We start from the raw sequence: 17,522 nt of genomic DNA, 5'->3' as shown, positions 1-17,522 counted from the left end.
GTCTTTGCTTATTAACTTTAATTCCAAGCCTTATCTCGGACCCTGTTGTCAAACATACACAGAGCCATCTTTGTGTCTTCATGGCTTATAGTTCTTTGCTCATTATCAAGCACAGCTGCCCATCTGCCTGGCATTGGCCACCCAGACTACTTCCAGGTATGTGGGTTGTCTTGCCACACCTAAAACATTACTGTTGTCTTTTTTACAGCTTCCCCTTTTTGTTGTTAAAATGCCTTGACAGTTCCCTGTTTGTTATGAATAATGCAACTCATACTTGGCTTTACTCCTGGGTATAACTACAGTGAACCTTAGTATGACAGTAGCTATGAAAGGTTCACACTTAAAGGAGGACACATCAGAGGAAGAATATCAAATGTTCTGTTTGAAGGATGTCATAACAACTGAGAACATCATCACTTTTTTCCACCATACTGAATCCATAAACCAGGAAAGGGTGCAGTGAAAAAGAGATTTAACAGTCTTTCGAATGCCATACCGATAGAAATCATAGAACACCATTAGGAACTTGCATTGCTAATACAGCACTTATTATAATAAAATAGATGAGTTAACAGATGACTTCAAGTAGCAGTATTAAATATTGAACCCAGCCAGGAGGAGCTAGCATCACTAATTCAAGAAAAGTTTCATCATTTGTTGGCATGACTACGTAAAATGTGGACTGACACTGAGGAAACCATGACTTATGTTGCAGCTGTCAGACAATATCAAAGCTTCTACATGACATGGATACAGCCTGCTCCCTCACTAGTTTGATTGCTGTGGAGAGAAACTGACATTTGGAGAACAGAGGAAAATATGCTAGCATGTTTCTCATGTGGCTGCTGTAGTTACGTGGCATGCTACTATAAAGCTGCAGCTTAGTGCCTCTTACGAGTCATGCTACTCTACCATTATTGACTACTACACTGCAAAATGTCAAACATCACAGCAATTGTATTCACACCAGGCGACTGCAAATAAATTCAGCTGATCTTCGGATTGATGTTCATTGCTGTACCCTGCTCGAGGTTGCTCTTCAATGCAACGTTGTTGCTCATCACCACCATACAGATGTTCCAGCTCCTTGCACAGTAGCCAAAATCAGGAAAACTCAATACGATGACGATCTATGTAGGTTAGACAGTCGCATTTGGAAATCCTCCATGAACAACTGTTACCATGATGTTGGGAAATAACATCATCATCATCATCATCATCATCATCATCATTGACCAGCCAGTCATGGCACTAGTCAGCTCTAGGATATCATTATCTGTGATACTGGATAATTACTGTTTCCAGCTGAAAAAGACTATGTTCTGAGATCCAAAGACCAGTGTGAGGAAGGCTGCAAATGAAAAATATGTCCAGCCAGTGGCGACCTGTGTTCTGAGAATAATTGTTAATTGCAGAATACAGCCCTTCAGGTTTGTCATTTTACCAGAATGCAGTAATAATGCTATCCTTAGCTAGGACTTGTTAAAGGCATCACAAGTATTCATGACTTTGGAATATTGGAGATTCAGTTTGACAAAATTGCTTCAGTAATTTCATGCAACAATAATGGCTCTCAGTGGTTGTCTACCATTGAAGAAACACACAATCCACCTTCATTAATGAAATAAGTCCTAGTCATGTTAGTGACAATTTTAAACATCAAAAGTGCTCATGGGAAGCTCTGGGTCATCAACTACCATAAACAGCTGCAAGAATCTATACAGAGGGACAGCCAAATTAGTACAAGGAGATCAGCTCAGTATCTCTAATGCAGAATCGCACTATGCTGCCATTATTGACTAACTACCAAAGGATTCTACTACCCAGCTATCAGTAGGTCCAGCTTCATTAAGGAATGATGCTGACACACATTGGCCATTCTGTATAAAGTTCCAAGCACATTCAAGGGTGGAGTGGAGCCAAGGCATAGCAGATGACCCAACGTGAAACATCATATCAAGAATGGGGATCATTTCTCCATCAGTCAGTGATCATATAGGAAACCTAAAGTTGAAGAATGCATATTTCAAAAATAAATGGAGAAGATGCTGTGCGGCAATATCACTTGACTATCAGAGCATCCTTGCCTCTCCCTGCAGTCCTTGTGAAGAAGAAAGATGGTCAAACAGGATGCATATCCACTGCCATGAATTCATGACATCTCGAAATGTGTGAAGAGAGCAAAGTATTTCTCATCTATGGTGATACAGACTGGCTAGTGGCAAATGGAGGGATATGAGGCTGACTGTAAAAGACTGCTTTCATAATACATGATGGTCTCTCAGATTTCATTGTTATGCCATTTGGTGTGCGCTAAGCTTCAGCCACCTCTAGTGCATGATGCACAAACTGCTTTGACATATTATATGGATAATATGTATTTGCTGCCTGGATGACATTTTGTCTTTAAAAATTAACAACTGTGCTGAAGTGTGTCCTTGTCGCAGATTGTCATTTTAATCTGAGAGAGTGCACTTTTGTCCCTCAAGAAATAAGAATCCTGGGACAACTAATTAATTGAAATGTAATCTGTCTTGGTCCAGAAACAATAAGAGCCATAACAGGTTTTCAAACTCCTCAGTACAATCCTTGGCATGTGCTCCTATTAGAGATATTTCATGAACGATTTCAGTAGCAAGGCACAATTACCACAAGACTGTTGTGAGTAGATGTCAAATTTTCTTTGAGTGAGGACTGTATCCCTAAGAAGGCTCTGACATCTTCACCAAAATGGCAGTTTTGACAAGAATGCTGATATGGGACTACACAGTAATGCTCAGTGTTATGGGATAGGTGCAGTTGTAGTCCATATAAAAGAAGGCACTGAAAGAGTGACTTCTGATACCTCCAGAGCACTGGTAGTCTCAAAATCTGAGTGGAATTACTCACGTACTGAAAAAAGAACATCTTGCATTTATTTGGCCAATCATTATGTCGTGAACACCATTTTTATGCTGGTTGACAGCCCTAAGGGAATCCTTAGGGTGATTTGCAAAATATGACATCACTGTAGCATACAAAAATGTACACAGACACTAAGATGCCAATACGATTCTGTGAGATCTGTTGATGGAACATAACCCTGCTGATTATATTCCAGTCATCACTGCACTAACAAACACTGGAACTGACTGAGAGGAAGATCTGTGATTACCTACAACCATACAGAAGGGAGTTGTTAAAGGAGAATTCAGTCACTGGCCATACCTCTACTGATTGCCAGTCATTATGTAAGCCACTGTAGGGAATACCATTGACAAACTTGAGCTAAATTCTCTGGCTGAGGAGAGGGAGACAACAGAATACTGTAGGTGGTATTTATCCACTGCTTAATTACTTAATATTTGGATATCAGGATGATGCCCACACACAACCTCTCATGGAGAACATCATCCACTGTCCTACCTCTGTCAGCAAGGGCATCCTTGATCATAGACTCTAGTCTTCCTACTCTAGTTCTTCCTACAGATCTTTTCCTATGTCTACATCTATACCTACATCTACATGATTACACTGTAATTCACAATTAAGTGCCTAGCAGAGAGTTCATCAAACCACCTTCTAGCTATTTCTCTACTGTTCCACTTCTGAACAGTATGCAAGGGAAAAAACACTTAGATCTATCTGTACAAGCTCTGATTTCTCTTATTTTATTACAATGATAATTTCTTCCTATTTTGTGGGGGTCAATGAAATAGTTTTGGAATAAAATTCAGTTATTGGTAGAATGGATATTTTTATTTTGCTTCAACAATTCCAGACAATTAATTTGTTATCTTCAGAAACCTATAAAATTAGGGATATTAGACATTGGTCATACATTTATGTAATGTATAAGAAGTGTATACAGAAACTTATTTACTATTGGTTTAGATGATATCATTATCTTCTTCACAGAAGTATAAGGCCTTGATATGTACAAAAATGTACATTTTGTGAAGAAGATATTGACATCTGCTAAACCAACACTAAGTAAGTTTCTGTAATACACTTCTTATACATTACATGTATGTATGACAAGGTCTAGTGATATTTAATATCCTTAATTTTGTAGGCTTCTGAAGGTGACAAATTAATTTGTTGAAACTGGTAAAATGAAATAAAAAAATCTGTGCAAAGACAACTGAATTTTATTCTGAAATATATACTACAGACAAAAAAAACTTCCTTTGTTTTTACAATTGCCACTTTGTTGCAAAATAGTTGACTACACAATATTTTGTTCAGACCAATGTAAGCTATAAAATGTTTTGGTTTTCATCAGTGTTATTGTTTCTGGAGTTTGACAGTTATTTTCATTTGTTGTATTGTCTAAGTGAGTGTGAGTTCAATTGAACTGAATGTCATATTAATGTTGAAAGTAGTATTTAATTAATGCTGAATGATCTTGTGACTCATACTGCATAATAGTGCAATGAGTCACATACACTGTATGATATGCTTAATGTGAATTAGCTAGTTTATGGATTATAGAAGCAAATTATTTACTTCACTCCTTAAGAGAAATAAAAAGGAGATTAGTTTCAGTTTATTTGCTTGTTGGAAAATTCTTAGTTTGGAAACTGATTAAAGCAAATTTAGAAATCGGGATTGACCAAGGAGGGGATATTACTGGGTTGTATCTGAAGAGCTATGAAGCTGAGTGGCTAATATATGTTCCATCCAATCAGAATAGAGAATGTTGCATGTTCTGAAGGAGAGGGAAACTTCTGCATGATCATCTCAAGGAGTCAGTACACATCACTGAAGGTTCTTCTTCATTATAAGAACTGCAGAACAGAATTAAGTTTCTCATAGCACATTTCAGTAGTTGGTTAGTACTAATGATACCAATACTAATATTAATGATGTATTTATTTCTTTAATTTATTTTGTACTGAGTTCTGGTTTTCCCAGGATGATGATTGAATTAGTGTTGGGCATTTTAAAAGCAAAATGCTGATTGCCCCCCCCCCCCCCCCCCCCCCCCAGGATTTCTCTGACTACATTATATGGTTATATGGCCGTATTTTAATGATTCACCATGCTCCTTATTCACCTTACTATTCCCATGAAAAGCTATCAGTTTCACAGCCACTGCTGTGGAGTGCCACATTACTGAGAAAAGCTGTTCTACCTCTCCTAAGATCCATATTTGTCTTTATTGTCATTATTATCAAAATTACCATTATATTAATTTTACTCTTAGTGGTTTTATTAAAATGGATATATGGATCACACATGGACATACAGTCCATTTTCCTCAGTTACTTAAGTAAATGAACTAATTCACATCAGTTTGATGACAAAATTCAAATGTTGTTTCTTTCAGGTTTGTGTTATGCCGAGTTTGCAGCTCGAGTGCCTCGTGCTGGGTCTGCTTACATTTACAGTTATGTTACTGTTGGTGAATTTATAGCCTTTCTCATAGGATGGAATCTCATTCTGGAATATGTTATTGGTAAGAATGCATCTCTGACTTCAAAGACTATGTTACTAAAATTTTAACAGTGTCTCATGACAGTGATTTCCAACTCAATACTGCAAGGAATGGTGCAACACCTGACATCCTCAGCTGCTGTTTTCTGCCATCCATAGACACATGGTCAATTTTAATTTTATATATTACCACAGAATGAAGTATTTTGATCTATTATCCACTACATTTGCTCTGTCTTCAACATAACAGTGCCCAATGCACCATTGCATCAACAGAATCATTATTTATACACATATTGTCCTCAGGATTTTGAAACAAAAATCCCAGTTACTTTTAGTGGTACTGGAAATCAAAAAAAATGTTATCATCTATAACCTGAAAACAGAGAAACCAACACTTCATTGTTATAGCAAGAAGGAACATGATGTATGGAACATAGTACTTTATGGAACAACACATAAGATACAGAAAGATTCACACAATTATAGCTTTCAGCCATTAAGGCCTTTGTCAGCAATAGACACACACACACACACACACACACACACACACACACACACACACACACACACACACACACACAACTTGCACACACGTCTGCTGTCTCAGACAACTAAAACCACACTACGAGCAGCAGCACCAGTTCATGATGGGGGTGGCAACGGGGGGGAGGGGGGGGGGTAAGGAGGAGACGGGGGGGGTAAGGAGGAGACTGGGGTAGGGAGGGGGAGGGATAGTATAGTGGGGATGGCGGACAGTGCTACAGTTTAGACGGAGGGCAGGAGAGAAGGTGGGGGGGGGGGGGGGGGGGGGGGCGGTTAAGTAGCGGAAAGGAGGGAAATTAAAAGATTGGGTGTGGTGGTGAAATGGAAGAGGGAGGGGGCTGGATGGGTGAGGACAGTGACTAATGAAGTTTGAGGCCAGGAGGGTTGTGCCTATTGTGACAGCATCTCCGCTATATGGTGAGTAGCAACTTTCCTTCTCTAATATCGTTACATTCCATCCTTGATTTTCCATTGTTTGATTTTGACGAAAGATACAGGTTGCACATAGCACTGAACGCATTGGCTGGACAACAGTAATACACAGTAAAGAATAGGTCAAGCACTCATTTGCAACTGTTTAAAAAAATGCTGTTTCATTGGTGGCTCACTAGAGTGCACCAGGAGGCCGACCCAGTGGCCTGAGTGACACTGTGAACTGTATGGATGCATGTTCTCTGAAATGGTGCATGTCATGACTGTAGGTACATCATTCCTCACTTCTTGGGGATGGGATATCCCCATACACACATTCACGGAAAACACTAGTCACAGAAAAATGCATGGCACAGAGAAGAACATGGGTACAAAAAAAAAGAGTACTGAGAAGCACTATTATTGTGAAAAAAAAGAAAAAAGAAAACCAAATACTAATCTCACAAGGCACTGAGATTACAAGTCACAGAAAATACCAGTGACTGAACTGGTGTCCGTTTCATTGCACGATGACGATGGCTGCTGCAGGCATTGGCAAATAGGGGTGGAAGTGATAAGGGGGTCACTTGGCACACTGTCCCCCCACTCATGAGCGGCCAAAAAGTAGGACTGGGGCTGGCATCTCCATAGTGATGTCCTCATCAGGGTCAGCAATTGGTGCTGGAGGCTTCAGCGGGAGTATCAGAGTGACGACTCCACAGGACCCAGCAAAGGAGACAACAGTGGCAGTGTGGGCTGCACTGGCAATGGCAGTCTAGGAATGGGGCAGGGGCAGGAACCCTAGTCAGTGATCTGCCACGCAGCAACCCCCTCTGTACCGTGAACTGGACCATTTGCAACACAGGAACAGGCATTGGCAGTGGCAGGGAGGGGGAGGCAGTGGGCGCTCCGGAAAATGCCCTCCCATATAAATCTGCAGCTAGTCGAAGTAACAGGATGTCCACCCATCAGGAGTGCTGACATCACACAGGCACTGGCCCCTGTGATGCTCAATGACAGCAGGCACCCATACCAGCTTATGCCATGAGCCCAAACAGGCATGCCCAGCCAGAACTGCCGCAGAGGGAGTGATGCCAGCGGATGCAGCATCAGATGAGCAGGTGAAGGAGTGTGTGTGTCCCCTCCCCTCCCCTCCCCTCCCCTCCCTTCCCCTCCCCTCCCCACTCCCCACCCCTCCCACCACCCCTCCCCTCCCCTCCCCTCACATTGTTAATGACTGACAGGCTGTTAAACAATGTGTTGATTGACTCCAGCATTGTCCCCAGACCCTATTTAAGGACTTACTTTGGAAGATTTTTCTGAAAATATTAAAATACAGAACAATTGTATATTAAATAGTAGTATAAATACACAAATTATATGCAGTACTTCTCCACTTTTAGCAATGAAGTTATTCAAAATAACTATCCATTGTATATTATTTAAACAATATTAAAATAAGATTTTATTACTGTGGGCAGAATTTTAGGTGCACACTTTCCTCCCTTTTCTAGTAAAGCTTGTCAAGAATGTTCTACAACCAAGAATTTGAAATCAATGACATTATCATATGATATTCAGACAAAGAAATGCAAGTAATTTGGAAAATTGTAAGGAAGGAAATAGGGAAGGAGAAATCAAATAGAAATAAATTCCAAATAAGAAACAGAGGAGTGTTAATTTGGCCTATTTCAAAAATGCATATTTCACCAGTATTGCAACAAAAAGAAAACATTATATAAAACAGTCTCATTCACATGATCAAGCAGTGATCCATAGAATTCTTAAACTGCCACAGTAAAATACTGATATTAAAAAATATATCTAAAAACAAAGATGATGTGACTTACCAAACAAAAGTGCTGGCAGGTCGATAGACACACAAACAAACACAAACATACACACAAAATTCGAGCTTTTGCAACAAACGGTTGCTTCATCAGCAAAGAGGGAAGGAGAGGTAAAGACGAAAGGATGTGGGTTTTAAGGGAGAGGGTAAGGAGTCATTCCAGTCCCGGGAGCGGAAAGACTTACCTTAGGGGGAAAAAAGGACAGGTATACACTCGCGCGTGTGCACCCCCACACACACACACACACACACACACACACACACACACACACACACATCCATCCAAACTGCACATGCTGGAAGCATTCTTTTGGTTTTTTAAACTGTCCAAAAAAATGCACTTGCATGTTCACTCCTTGCAATCTTTCTTGGTGTTCAGCCATAAAAACTTATTGTAGCAAGTTGTTGTGTTTGTCAAATGCCAGGTTGTGACAAGTTGTGCAGCTCATCACAGATGATCTTCTTACATGGCTGAGTTGCTGAGGGATGAGTTTGATTTTGTGAGATGTCATACAAGATCTGTCTTGTTGCACCTGGTATTGAGCAATGTTCAATTATGAGATCTATAGTTGTATCACTGAGTTGGTTTTGGAGCTGTTTGTTTTGCTGTTGTGATTCCACAAAATTATCATAATCAATATGTGTGGAGATGGCACTGATCCATGAAAGCTAATCAGTGATGACACTGTCCATGTTTTTCAGGCAATGTATACTGGTTGTAAATTGTGTGACATAATCCAGGTGGTGGAAGTGTCTGGGGCACAAGTCTGTTGATGGTTTATGGGTTGAGTCCACTACTGGTCTGTGCTCTGTATAGATGATTAATGCCTACCTTGCATGTCCTTAAACTGATGGATTGCTTCATAGGTGGTGAGGAGTATGCAGTCATAGTTGGACCATTTGCTTTGAGAATGAGTCAGTTTTTGCAAGACAAATCTGAGTGATTGCTGTACGCTTAGTACTTTCTGTTGGGAGACCAAACCAATCACGAAATGACTTGCATGCATTGTTATGGTTAATTGTGCATGGGGAAATTGATGTACCAGGGTCATTGTCTGTGCGAGACAGTTTTTGAGCTGGTCAAAGGCTTCCTGCAAGTCAGTGGTCCACATCAGCTTCAACTTAATGTTAGTGCTTTTTCTTTTCAGGGCTTCTGTGAGTGGGCCTGAATAGTGTCTGCCTGTAAGAGGTGGTGCTGGTAAAAGTTGATTCATTGTGCTGTAGGGCAGATGCCTGCAGCTTTGACAATGTGACTGAGAAAAGTAACCTCAGTTTGTCAATGTTCGTTTTCTTTCATCATTAATTATGATGCCATATACAGTAAGTACATCAAAAACTTGTTTTAAGTGAGTTGTGCATGTCATTATCCTGGGAAAAATGAGGTTGTCATCAAGATAAGTGTAGCTGAGTGTTAGTTAAATATGATACCATCCAAATACCATTGCCATGTTTGGGCTGTGTTCTTGGAATAAAAAGTTCCTCAGATAGGCCAAAAGGTGTAATAACTGCCATCTTTTGCACATCTCCCATGCTCATCAGTAACTACTGATAAGCTTGTTTGCAGTCCAGGTAGCAGAAGATAGAAACCTGCAAGGAAGTTAATTAAGTCCTGAATATTTGGCATCAGATAGCTATCAATTATGGTATGTGCTTCAAGTTTTCTGTAGTAACCACATAAATGTAAAATACCTTCTTTCTTTGCACTAGTTTAATGGGTGGATCCCATGAACTATCCAAAGATCTTATTATTCTGGCTTTCAGAAGTTCTTAGACTGCAGCCTTGGCCTTTGCCATACAGGGTTTGTCTGGTGGGAGGCAGTGCGGCCTCTGTTGGACTGGGAGCATGGGGTAAGAGCAGGGAGTACTTGAACAGGAGGTGCAGTAGTAACCTGTTGATATTTGAAGGCTGGGTAGATTGCAGTGCTTCCTCTGAGACTGTTGTAGCTGCATGGGAAGCATGTTGCATCTGCATGACAGGATTATTGTTAACAGGTGATGTCAGTTGAAAGTTTTGTAATTGCCAGTCATACTGTCTCATTCTGTTGTTGGATGCTTAGGGCTCCTGGTGGGCTTCAAAGTAAAGTAACTGGTTTTGCTGAGTTTCAGTGACTGAGTTGATGCAGTCAAGTAGATGATAACAGTGGTCATTCATTGGGATGCACTGCTGCTAGTTGATTGTAGATGCTGTAGTAAGGATGTGTTGCTCTTTGGGAGGGCATGGTCGATGGTGCCACCAACTTCACAACTAGTGTCAGATTGAATCAGTGTGCCACTGGATGGATCCAGAAGGAGCTGGAAATGGCAGAGAAAACTGGCTGTGAGGAACAGTTCACTCTGCAGGGTTCAGAGCTGTAAATGGGGCTTGCTAAATAGCTTGCTGCATGGAGCTGTATAACGGTGTTGTCATGTTCTATAGTGGGGAAGGTCAGAAAAGCCAAGCTTATCTCAGAGCTGGAACTGAGTTAATAGTATTGCTGTAAGAGATGATCCAGGATATAGAGCCCATTGTTGTATGTGTTCATGAAGTGCGTGGTGGTCTGTCCCTATGTGAGATGACATGGTTTAAATGATAATTGCAGTCTGATGTAATCGTTGTGGGGGCCCTTTTGGGTGGTCACAGGGTGATTGGCAGTGCAGTTGTGTGTGGCCTCGCCACACTATCAGTGGTGTCGGCAGAGATGCCATGTGGTAGCCTGGGGAGGTGGGGAGGGGAGGGGGAGTGTAGGCTGCCAGTAGTGTGCTTTTCTGACTGAGCTGCATGAAGGTTCTTGTTCTTGGCAGAGGCCATGACATCACAGTCAGTGGTGCTCAAGTGTGGTCAGGCCAATTCACTTGCTGCAGGAAGTAGATCATGCCAGGACTGGTGCTGCTGGATGCACACAGTGGCACTGTTGTCAAAATCGACGCATTACCCATGTTTAATAACAGTGTTCAATAACATTTCTGTATGTGGCAAGGATGATAGTGTGGGCAGACTATGCATCTGTGTGGGTGGCTGTGTTGGCACTGTGTCAAAATTTAGTTCATGCAATGTGGAAGAATCATCATTCACAGTGGGTGAATGTGGGTACAATCAGTCCCACTAGTGGCTTGGAATCGACCACTTGCAAAATGGGGGTGACTATGAAGTCACACAGTAAGTCAGTCATAGGATGTCATTGTTCTGCTTTATCGGCAGTTGTCAACACACTGCACTGGTGAGTGTCACTGTCACTTTTGAAGAATACAGTTTGTCAGAGGGTCAGTTGTGAGACACTGTACATTCTGGCACTGCACTCATTTGCATAATTCACAAATTGTGACACACACTGGTTCCACAATGGCTGCATTGTTGATGCATAGTATCCAGTTTATGTGCACTTGGCATAATTTGTGGTCATTGTAGGTCTCCATCATAGCTCTTTATGGTGAGGATATGGTGCAGAAGATATACAAGATGATATTGTACAGAAATAACACCTTATTATACTCAAATGGTACATGGTGAAAAAGCACATCTGCTCAATTTGAAATCACAGAGCATACTGCCACTGCACAGTCAACACCAAAGGTAGTCCACTATAAAGTGCGACCAATTGTCAGTAGGGTTACACAATGTGATGTCCTTATACTGGTAATGCTGGACATTGGCTACATATGTGCTCTACAGTGCTAATATGAAGACCATAAAATGCGAATTTGAAGACCATAAAATGCCAATCTGAATACAGTACAGCAGTGGCATAGTGCCTTTGATTGCTATCAAAAAGTCACTCACATTGCCAGGCAACAAGTGGCATCCTGCAGCCCACTTTTGGTGTACACGAAGTCCCATAGAGGCCAGTCCATCGATGTGTTACGTGATGCCATTGACTGTTCATTATTTTACTACACATTGACAAGCAAGTATTTTATAAAATAATTTTAGACTTACACATTAAGGTACATCCTATATATTTTAACCTCCCACAAACAAAACTTGTCCAAAATGTGATCATCAAGACTGTTTTATATAATACACTCCTGGAAATTGAAATAAGAACACCGTGAATTAATTGTCCCAGGAAGGGGAAACTTTATTGACACATTCCTGGGGTCAGATACATCACATGATCACACTGACAGAACCTTAGGCACATCGACACAGGCAACAGAGCATGCACAATGTCGGCACTAGTACAGTGTACATCCACCTTTCACAGCAATGCAGGCTGCTATTCTCCCATGGAGACGATCGTAGAGATGCTGGATGTAGTCCTGTGGAACGGCTTGCCATGCCATTTCCACCTGGCGCCTCAGTTGGACCAGCATTCGTGCTGCACGTGCAGACTGCGTGAGACGACGCTTCATCCAGTCCCAAACATGCTCAATGGGGGACAGATCCGGAGATCTTGCTGGCCAGGGTAGTTGACTTACACCTTCTAGAGCACGTTGGGTGGCACGGGATACATGCGGACGTGCATTGTCCTGTTGGAACAGCAAGTTCCCTTGCCGGTCTAGGAATGGTAGAACGATGGGTTCAATGACGGTTTGGATGTACCATGCACTATTCAGTGTCCCCTCGACGATCACCAGTGGTGTACGGCCAGTGTAAGAGATCGCTCCCCACACCATGATGCCGGGTGTTGGCCCTGTGTGCCTCGGTCGTATGCAGTCCTGATTGTGGCGCTCACCTACACGGCGCCAAACATGCATACGACCATCATTGGCACCAAGGCAGAAGCGACTCTCATCGCTGAAGACGACACGTCTCCATTCGTCCCTCCATTCACGCCTGTCGCGACACCACTGGAGGCGGGCTGCACGATGTTGGGGCGTGAGCGGAAGACGGCCTAACGGTGTGCGGGACTGTAGCCCAGCTTCATGGAGGCGGTTGCGAATGGTCCTCGCCGATACCCCAGGAGCAACACTGTCCCTAATTTGCTGGGAAGTGGCGGTGCGGTCCCCTACGGCACTGCGTAGGATCCTACGGTCTTGGCGTGCATCCGTGCATCGCTGCGGTCCGATCCCAGGTCGACGGGCACGTGCACCTTCCGCCGACCACTGGCGGCAACATCGATGTACTGTGGAGACCTCACGCCCCACGTGTTGAGCAATTCGGCGGTACGTCCACCCAGCCTCCCGCATGACCACTATACGCCCTCGCTCAAAGTCCGTCAACTGCACATACGGTTCACGTCCACGCTGTCGCGGCATGCTACCAGTGTTAAAGACTGCGATGGAGCTCCGTATGCCACGGCAAACTGGCTGACACTGACGGCGGCGGTGCACAAATGCTGCGCAGCTAGCGCCATTCGACGGCCAACACCGCGGTTCCTGGTGTGTCCGCAGTGCCGTGCGTGTGATCATTGCTTGTACAGCTCTCTCGCAGCATCCGGAGCAAGTATGGTGGGTCTGACACACCGGTGTCAATGTGTTCTTTTTTCCATTTCCAGGAGTGTATTTTATTACTGTCCACTGTGGTCACTGCTTTGCCCAATATGTTTACAAAGCTTATCATTGCAACAAAACTACAGCCAAACTTTCCATAATCATACAAATCATTTGCCAGGAGCTACATAACAAATTTAATGATGTTGTTACCCACCATAGAGCCGAAGTCTGAAATGTAGTGTGCAGGTTAAAAAATAAAAAATCCCTAGGGCTCTGTATCAAGCACACCATCCTCCAACGGTACCTACCCTTTGGCAGCTCTCACCTGTTCCATGCCAAAAAATCCCTTCCTTACAGATTCAGCAACTGTGGATGCAACATCAGCAGTAGAAAGCAGGAATTGTCAAAATATACTGGTAACCTTACCAGAGCCTTTACTAAAAGATAATATCCTATACAGGTCATCCACAAACAAGTGTCCCATTACATCTACTCCTCTGATGCCAGTAAACCTGTTAACCAGCGCTCCTGTGATGACACACTGTCACACTGCCCTTCAAAAGCTCAACCACCTCCACCAGGGCTTCAACTACCTCTCGTTGTGCCCTGAGATGAGGGATATCCTACCAAAAATCTTACACACATCGCCCAAAGTAGTGTTCTGCCACTCACCCGACCTACAGAATATCCTTGTCCATCCCTATCTCAATCACACTCCCGATCTTGCGCCTGATGGCTCATTCCCTTGTGTTGGCCTGTCCCACACGCCCTCCCACTTTTTCCTACTGCAGACTAGTCCCAGGCATTTCCTACCCAATAAAAGGTATGACCATGTGTGAAAGCAGCCATGTTATATATCAGTTGTGCTGCAGTTAATATACAGCATTTTATGAGGGCACGACAAGTAACCAACTATCTACTTGTATGAATGACAACTGCCAAACTGTAGCAAACTGCAAACTTGACTGTCTAGTTGTTGAGCATGTTTCACACCATAACATAAATTACTTCACTTGTGAGCCATTTGGATGCTCCATTCCAGCACAAGTATCTCTGAACTAGGGGGTTGGGTGGGAATGGTGTCTCCAAAACATCCTGCACTCTTGCAGTCCCTGTGGCCCAAATCTCTGCAAACCTGTTCCCACTGCCTCCCCTTGCCTTTTCCCTTCTCTCTTCCGTCCACACAAACCTTCTCTGGCTAGATCATGCATTGTGCCCCTCTCCATTTTTCTCCTTCAGTTCTCCCCCCTCTCCCTCTTTCTACATCTCTCTTTGGTGTACCTTCTGTACCCTTTTCACCTTGTTGTGCAGTTATGGAGTTATCTGTCAAAGTCCTGCCTGTTTCCCCCTACCTCCTCATTACCTCCATCAGCTCAGGCAACAGCTTTCAGTAAACAAATATCAATAATTAGTCTTGCTGTGGCCACAGAAGTGTGCATTTAGATCATGTGTGTGTGACTGTGTGTCACTAAAAAAAGAGTTACTGCATAAAAACTAGTGTGAATGCTGTTTTTTGTTGTGTTTTTCAGTGCTCCAAACAGCAGTCTGCTGTATGTTACAGTTGCCTTTCCTTTATTTTACATACAGACCAGTATCTCTATTATCTTCATTTTTAAAGATAACAGACACAGCCATGAAATCGAGACTTATGGGGTACCTTAATAAATATAATTTGCTAAAAAGAAATCACAATTTGGAGTCAGACAAGGCAGTAGTACAGAGGAGCAATATCAAGATTCACTAAAACAGTAATGGAGGCCCAGGATTGAGGCAGCTGTGTAAAAGGATTTTTTTTTTTTATAAGGTATTTGACACAGTGGATCTTAAAATACTGCCCCACAAAGTATAGGCACTGGGAATAATAAGAGTAGTAAAAGGTTGCTCTCATGAATAAAGTACATAGAGTAGAAATTTCACAGACCAATAGAGATTTCAACTGCATAGAGAAACCTCTATCAAAGACCAAGCATACCAACATACGACTCCCACAAGCTAGTGTATTGGTCCCATTTTTATTTTTTATCTATGTTAATGATTTTCCAGGAAGACAAAAATCTGTTTGTCAGTGACAGCAACACAATAATCACAGATAACACACCAGAGCTACTGCTGTGAAAAGCTGATGATGTGCTAAATGATGTCCACAAATTGTCAGAGGAGAATGAAGCAACATTTAACATAAAGAAGACAAAGAGTGTAAATTTCCATATAAACCAAAATAACAACAATATTAAATTAAATTCTAATGGTGACTCAGTGAGCTGTGTAACTAATGCAAAATTTCTAGGGATGAATATAGATAATAAGTGGAGGTAACATAGAACATGGGCAGCAAAAAGAATTTCATCTGCATGCTATTCTCTAAGGCTACAAGCATCAGTGTGTATTAACTATACAGAAAGTTCATCATGTTGGAATATCAACAATGTCTGAAAAGTATAGGTTGCTGCTCGCCATAAGGGTGACATGTTGAATGGCAGACATGCACAATGAAAAGACTGTTGTGCCTGTCTGCAATCAACATGTCATCTTTCTGTTGAATAGCAATCTAACCTTTTCATGTAATTTTTATGATGTATATCTTACTCAGTCATTAGATATTTTATAATTTTATAAATCACAAGCAGACAAAACTTAGAAAAAATTACAAAGGAGGGCTCTTCAAATAATAATGAAAAAGAACAAGTCGGATCACAGCCTGGAATAATTTAAAGAGCTAAGGATTGTGACAGTCAACTGTGAATATATTTTCCAAACGTTAGTGTACATCAGGAAAAACGTGCATCAGTATGCCACAAACAGCTCTATGCATGAACATAATGCATGAACCAAAGAATGCCTGCATCTAGAAAGAAAATGGAGAGCAAGAACACAAATCTGAATTGAATACCAGGGGTTCAGATTCAGTTTCTTTATTGGTCATTCAGCATTATTACATGCAATAGAATTCGTCAGTTCAGTTAACCTATTAATTTTACAAAATAAATTTTTACATATTTAAGTTAATATTGGGCATTTCTAAAAAGTCTTCAAATGAATAGAATGGATTAGTTAACAAGAAGTTATGTACATTTTCTTTAAATAATTTGTCAGGCTTCATTCATGCATTCTTAGGCAATTTGTTATATATTTTAATTGCCATATACTTATGACTATTTTTGGTTTTAGCTAATCTATTTTGTGGCAACAGCAAAGAAGTACAGGTTCTTGTATAGTAGTCATACCTTTGATTTGTTACATTTAAATTGGGTAGTTCAGCAAGTATGTAGTTAACTCTATCAAGAAGATATAAGTTAATAACTGTTAAAATTCTATATTTAATGAACAACGGTTTACAATGTGTCCTATTATCTACCTTAGCCATTACTCTGATTGCTTTCTTCTGGATCACCATAGTTTCATTTATTTTTCTGCTGTTTCCCCAGAGTATTAACCCATACCTTAAAACAGATTGAAAAAAGGCAATGTACGCTGTCCTTGCATACTCAAATGTCACACAACAGATCAGTCTCTTCAACAAATATATAACTCTTGACAACCTAACCACTATGTGATCAACATGAGAGTTCCATGTTAGACTGTTGTCAAGTATGATAACTAAAACTTTGCCTTTTGTTTTTCTATTTTTGTAATCTTTTATAGACTGAACCACATATTCTGGGTTTTTTCCTCATTTAATAGTAGCCCATTTGCATTAAACCATGATGTTGCATTTTCTTTTGCCAATTTCATACCACTTACAAGGTTATCAAATACATGGTTCACAGATAGAAAAGTTGTATCATCTGCATACATATATGTCTTTACATCTATACTTCCTGGTAAGTCATTTATGTGAACAAGGAAGAGAAGTGGCCCCAATTTAGATCCCTACAGCACTCTGTGTTGAACCTCGAGTGTGTTTGACAGATGACTTCCTGAACTCACCACCTGTTTCCTTTTATTG

General features: G+C 41.4%; 1 protein-coding gene across 1 annotated transcript in view; it reads left to right on the top strand.

Moving 5' to 3' along the window:
- LOC126474400 (high affinity cationic amino acid transporter 1-like) overlaps nucleotides 1-17,522 on the top strand; it is a 169,106-nt gene that overhangs the window by 22,008 nt on the left and 129,576 nt on the right. The window contains exon 2 of the mRNA XM_050101869.1: nucleotides 5,312-5,440. Within this exon, the coding sequence (XP_049957826.1) occupies nucleotides 5,312-5,440 (129 nt within the window). The remainder of the gene's footprint in view (nucleotides 1-5,311; nucleotides 5,441-17,522) is intronic.

Source organism: Schistocerca serialis, chromosome 4 (assembly GCF_023864345.2).
Source record: "Schistocerca serialis cubense isolate TAMUIC-IGC-003099 chromosome 4, iqSchSeri2.2, whole genome shotgun sequence".
NCBI classification, from domain to species: domain Eukaryota; kingdom Metazoa; phylum Arthropoda; class Insecta; order Orthoptera; family Acrididae; genus Schistocerca; species Schistocerca serialis.
Note: the sequence above shows the minus strand (reverse complement) of the source record. Positions and strands in the feature narration are given on the sequence as shown.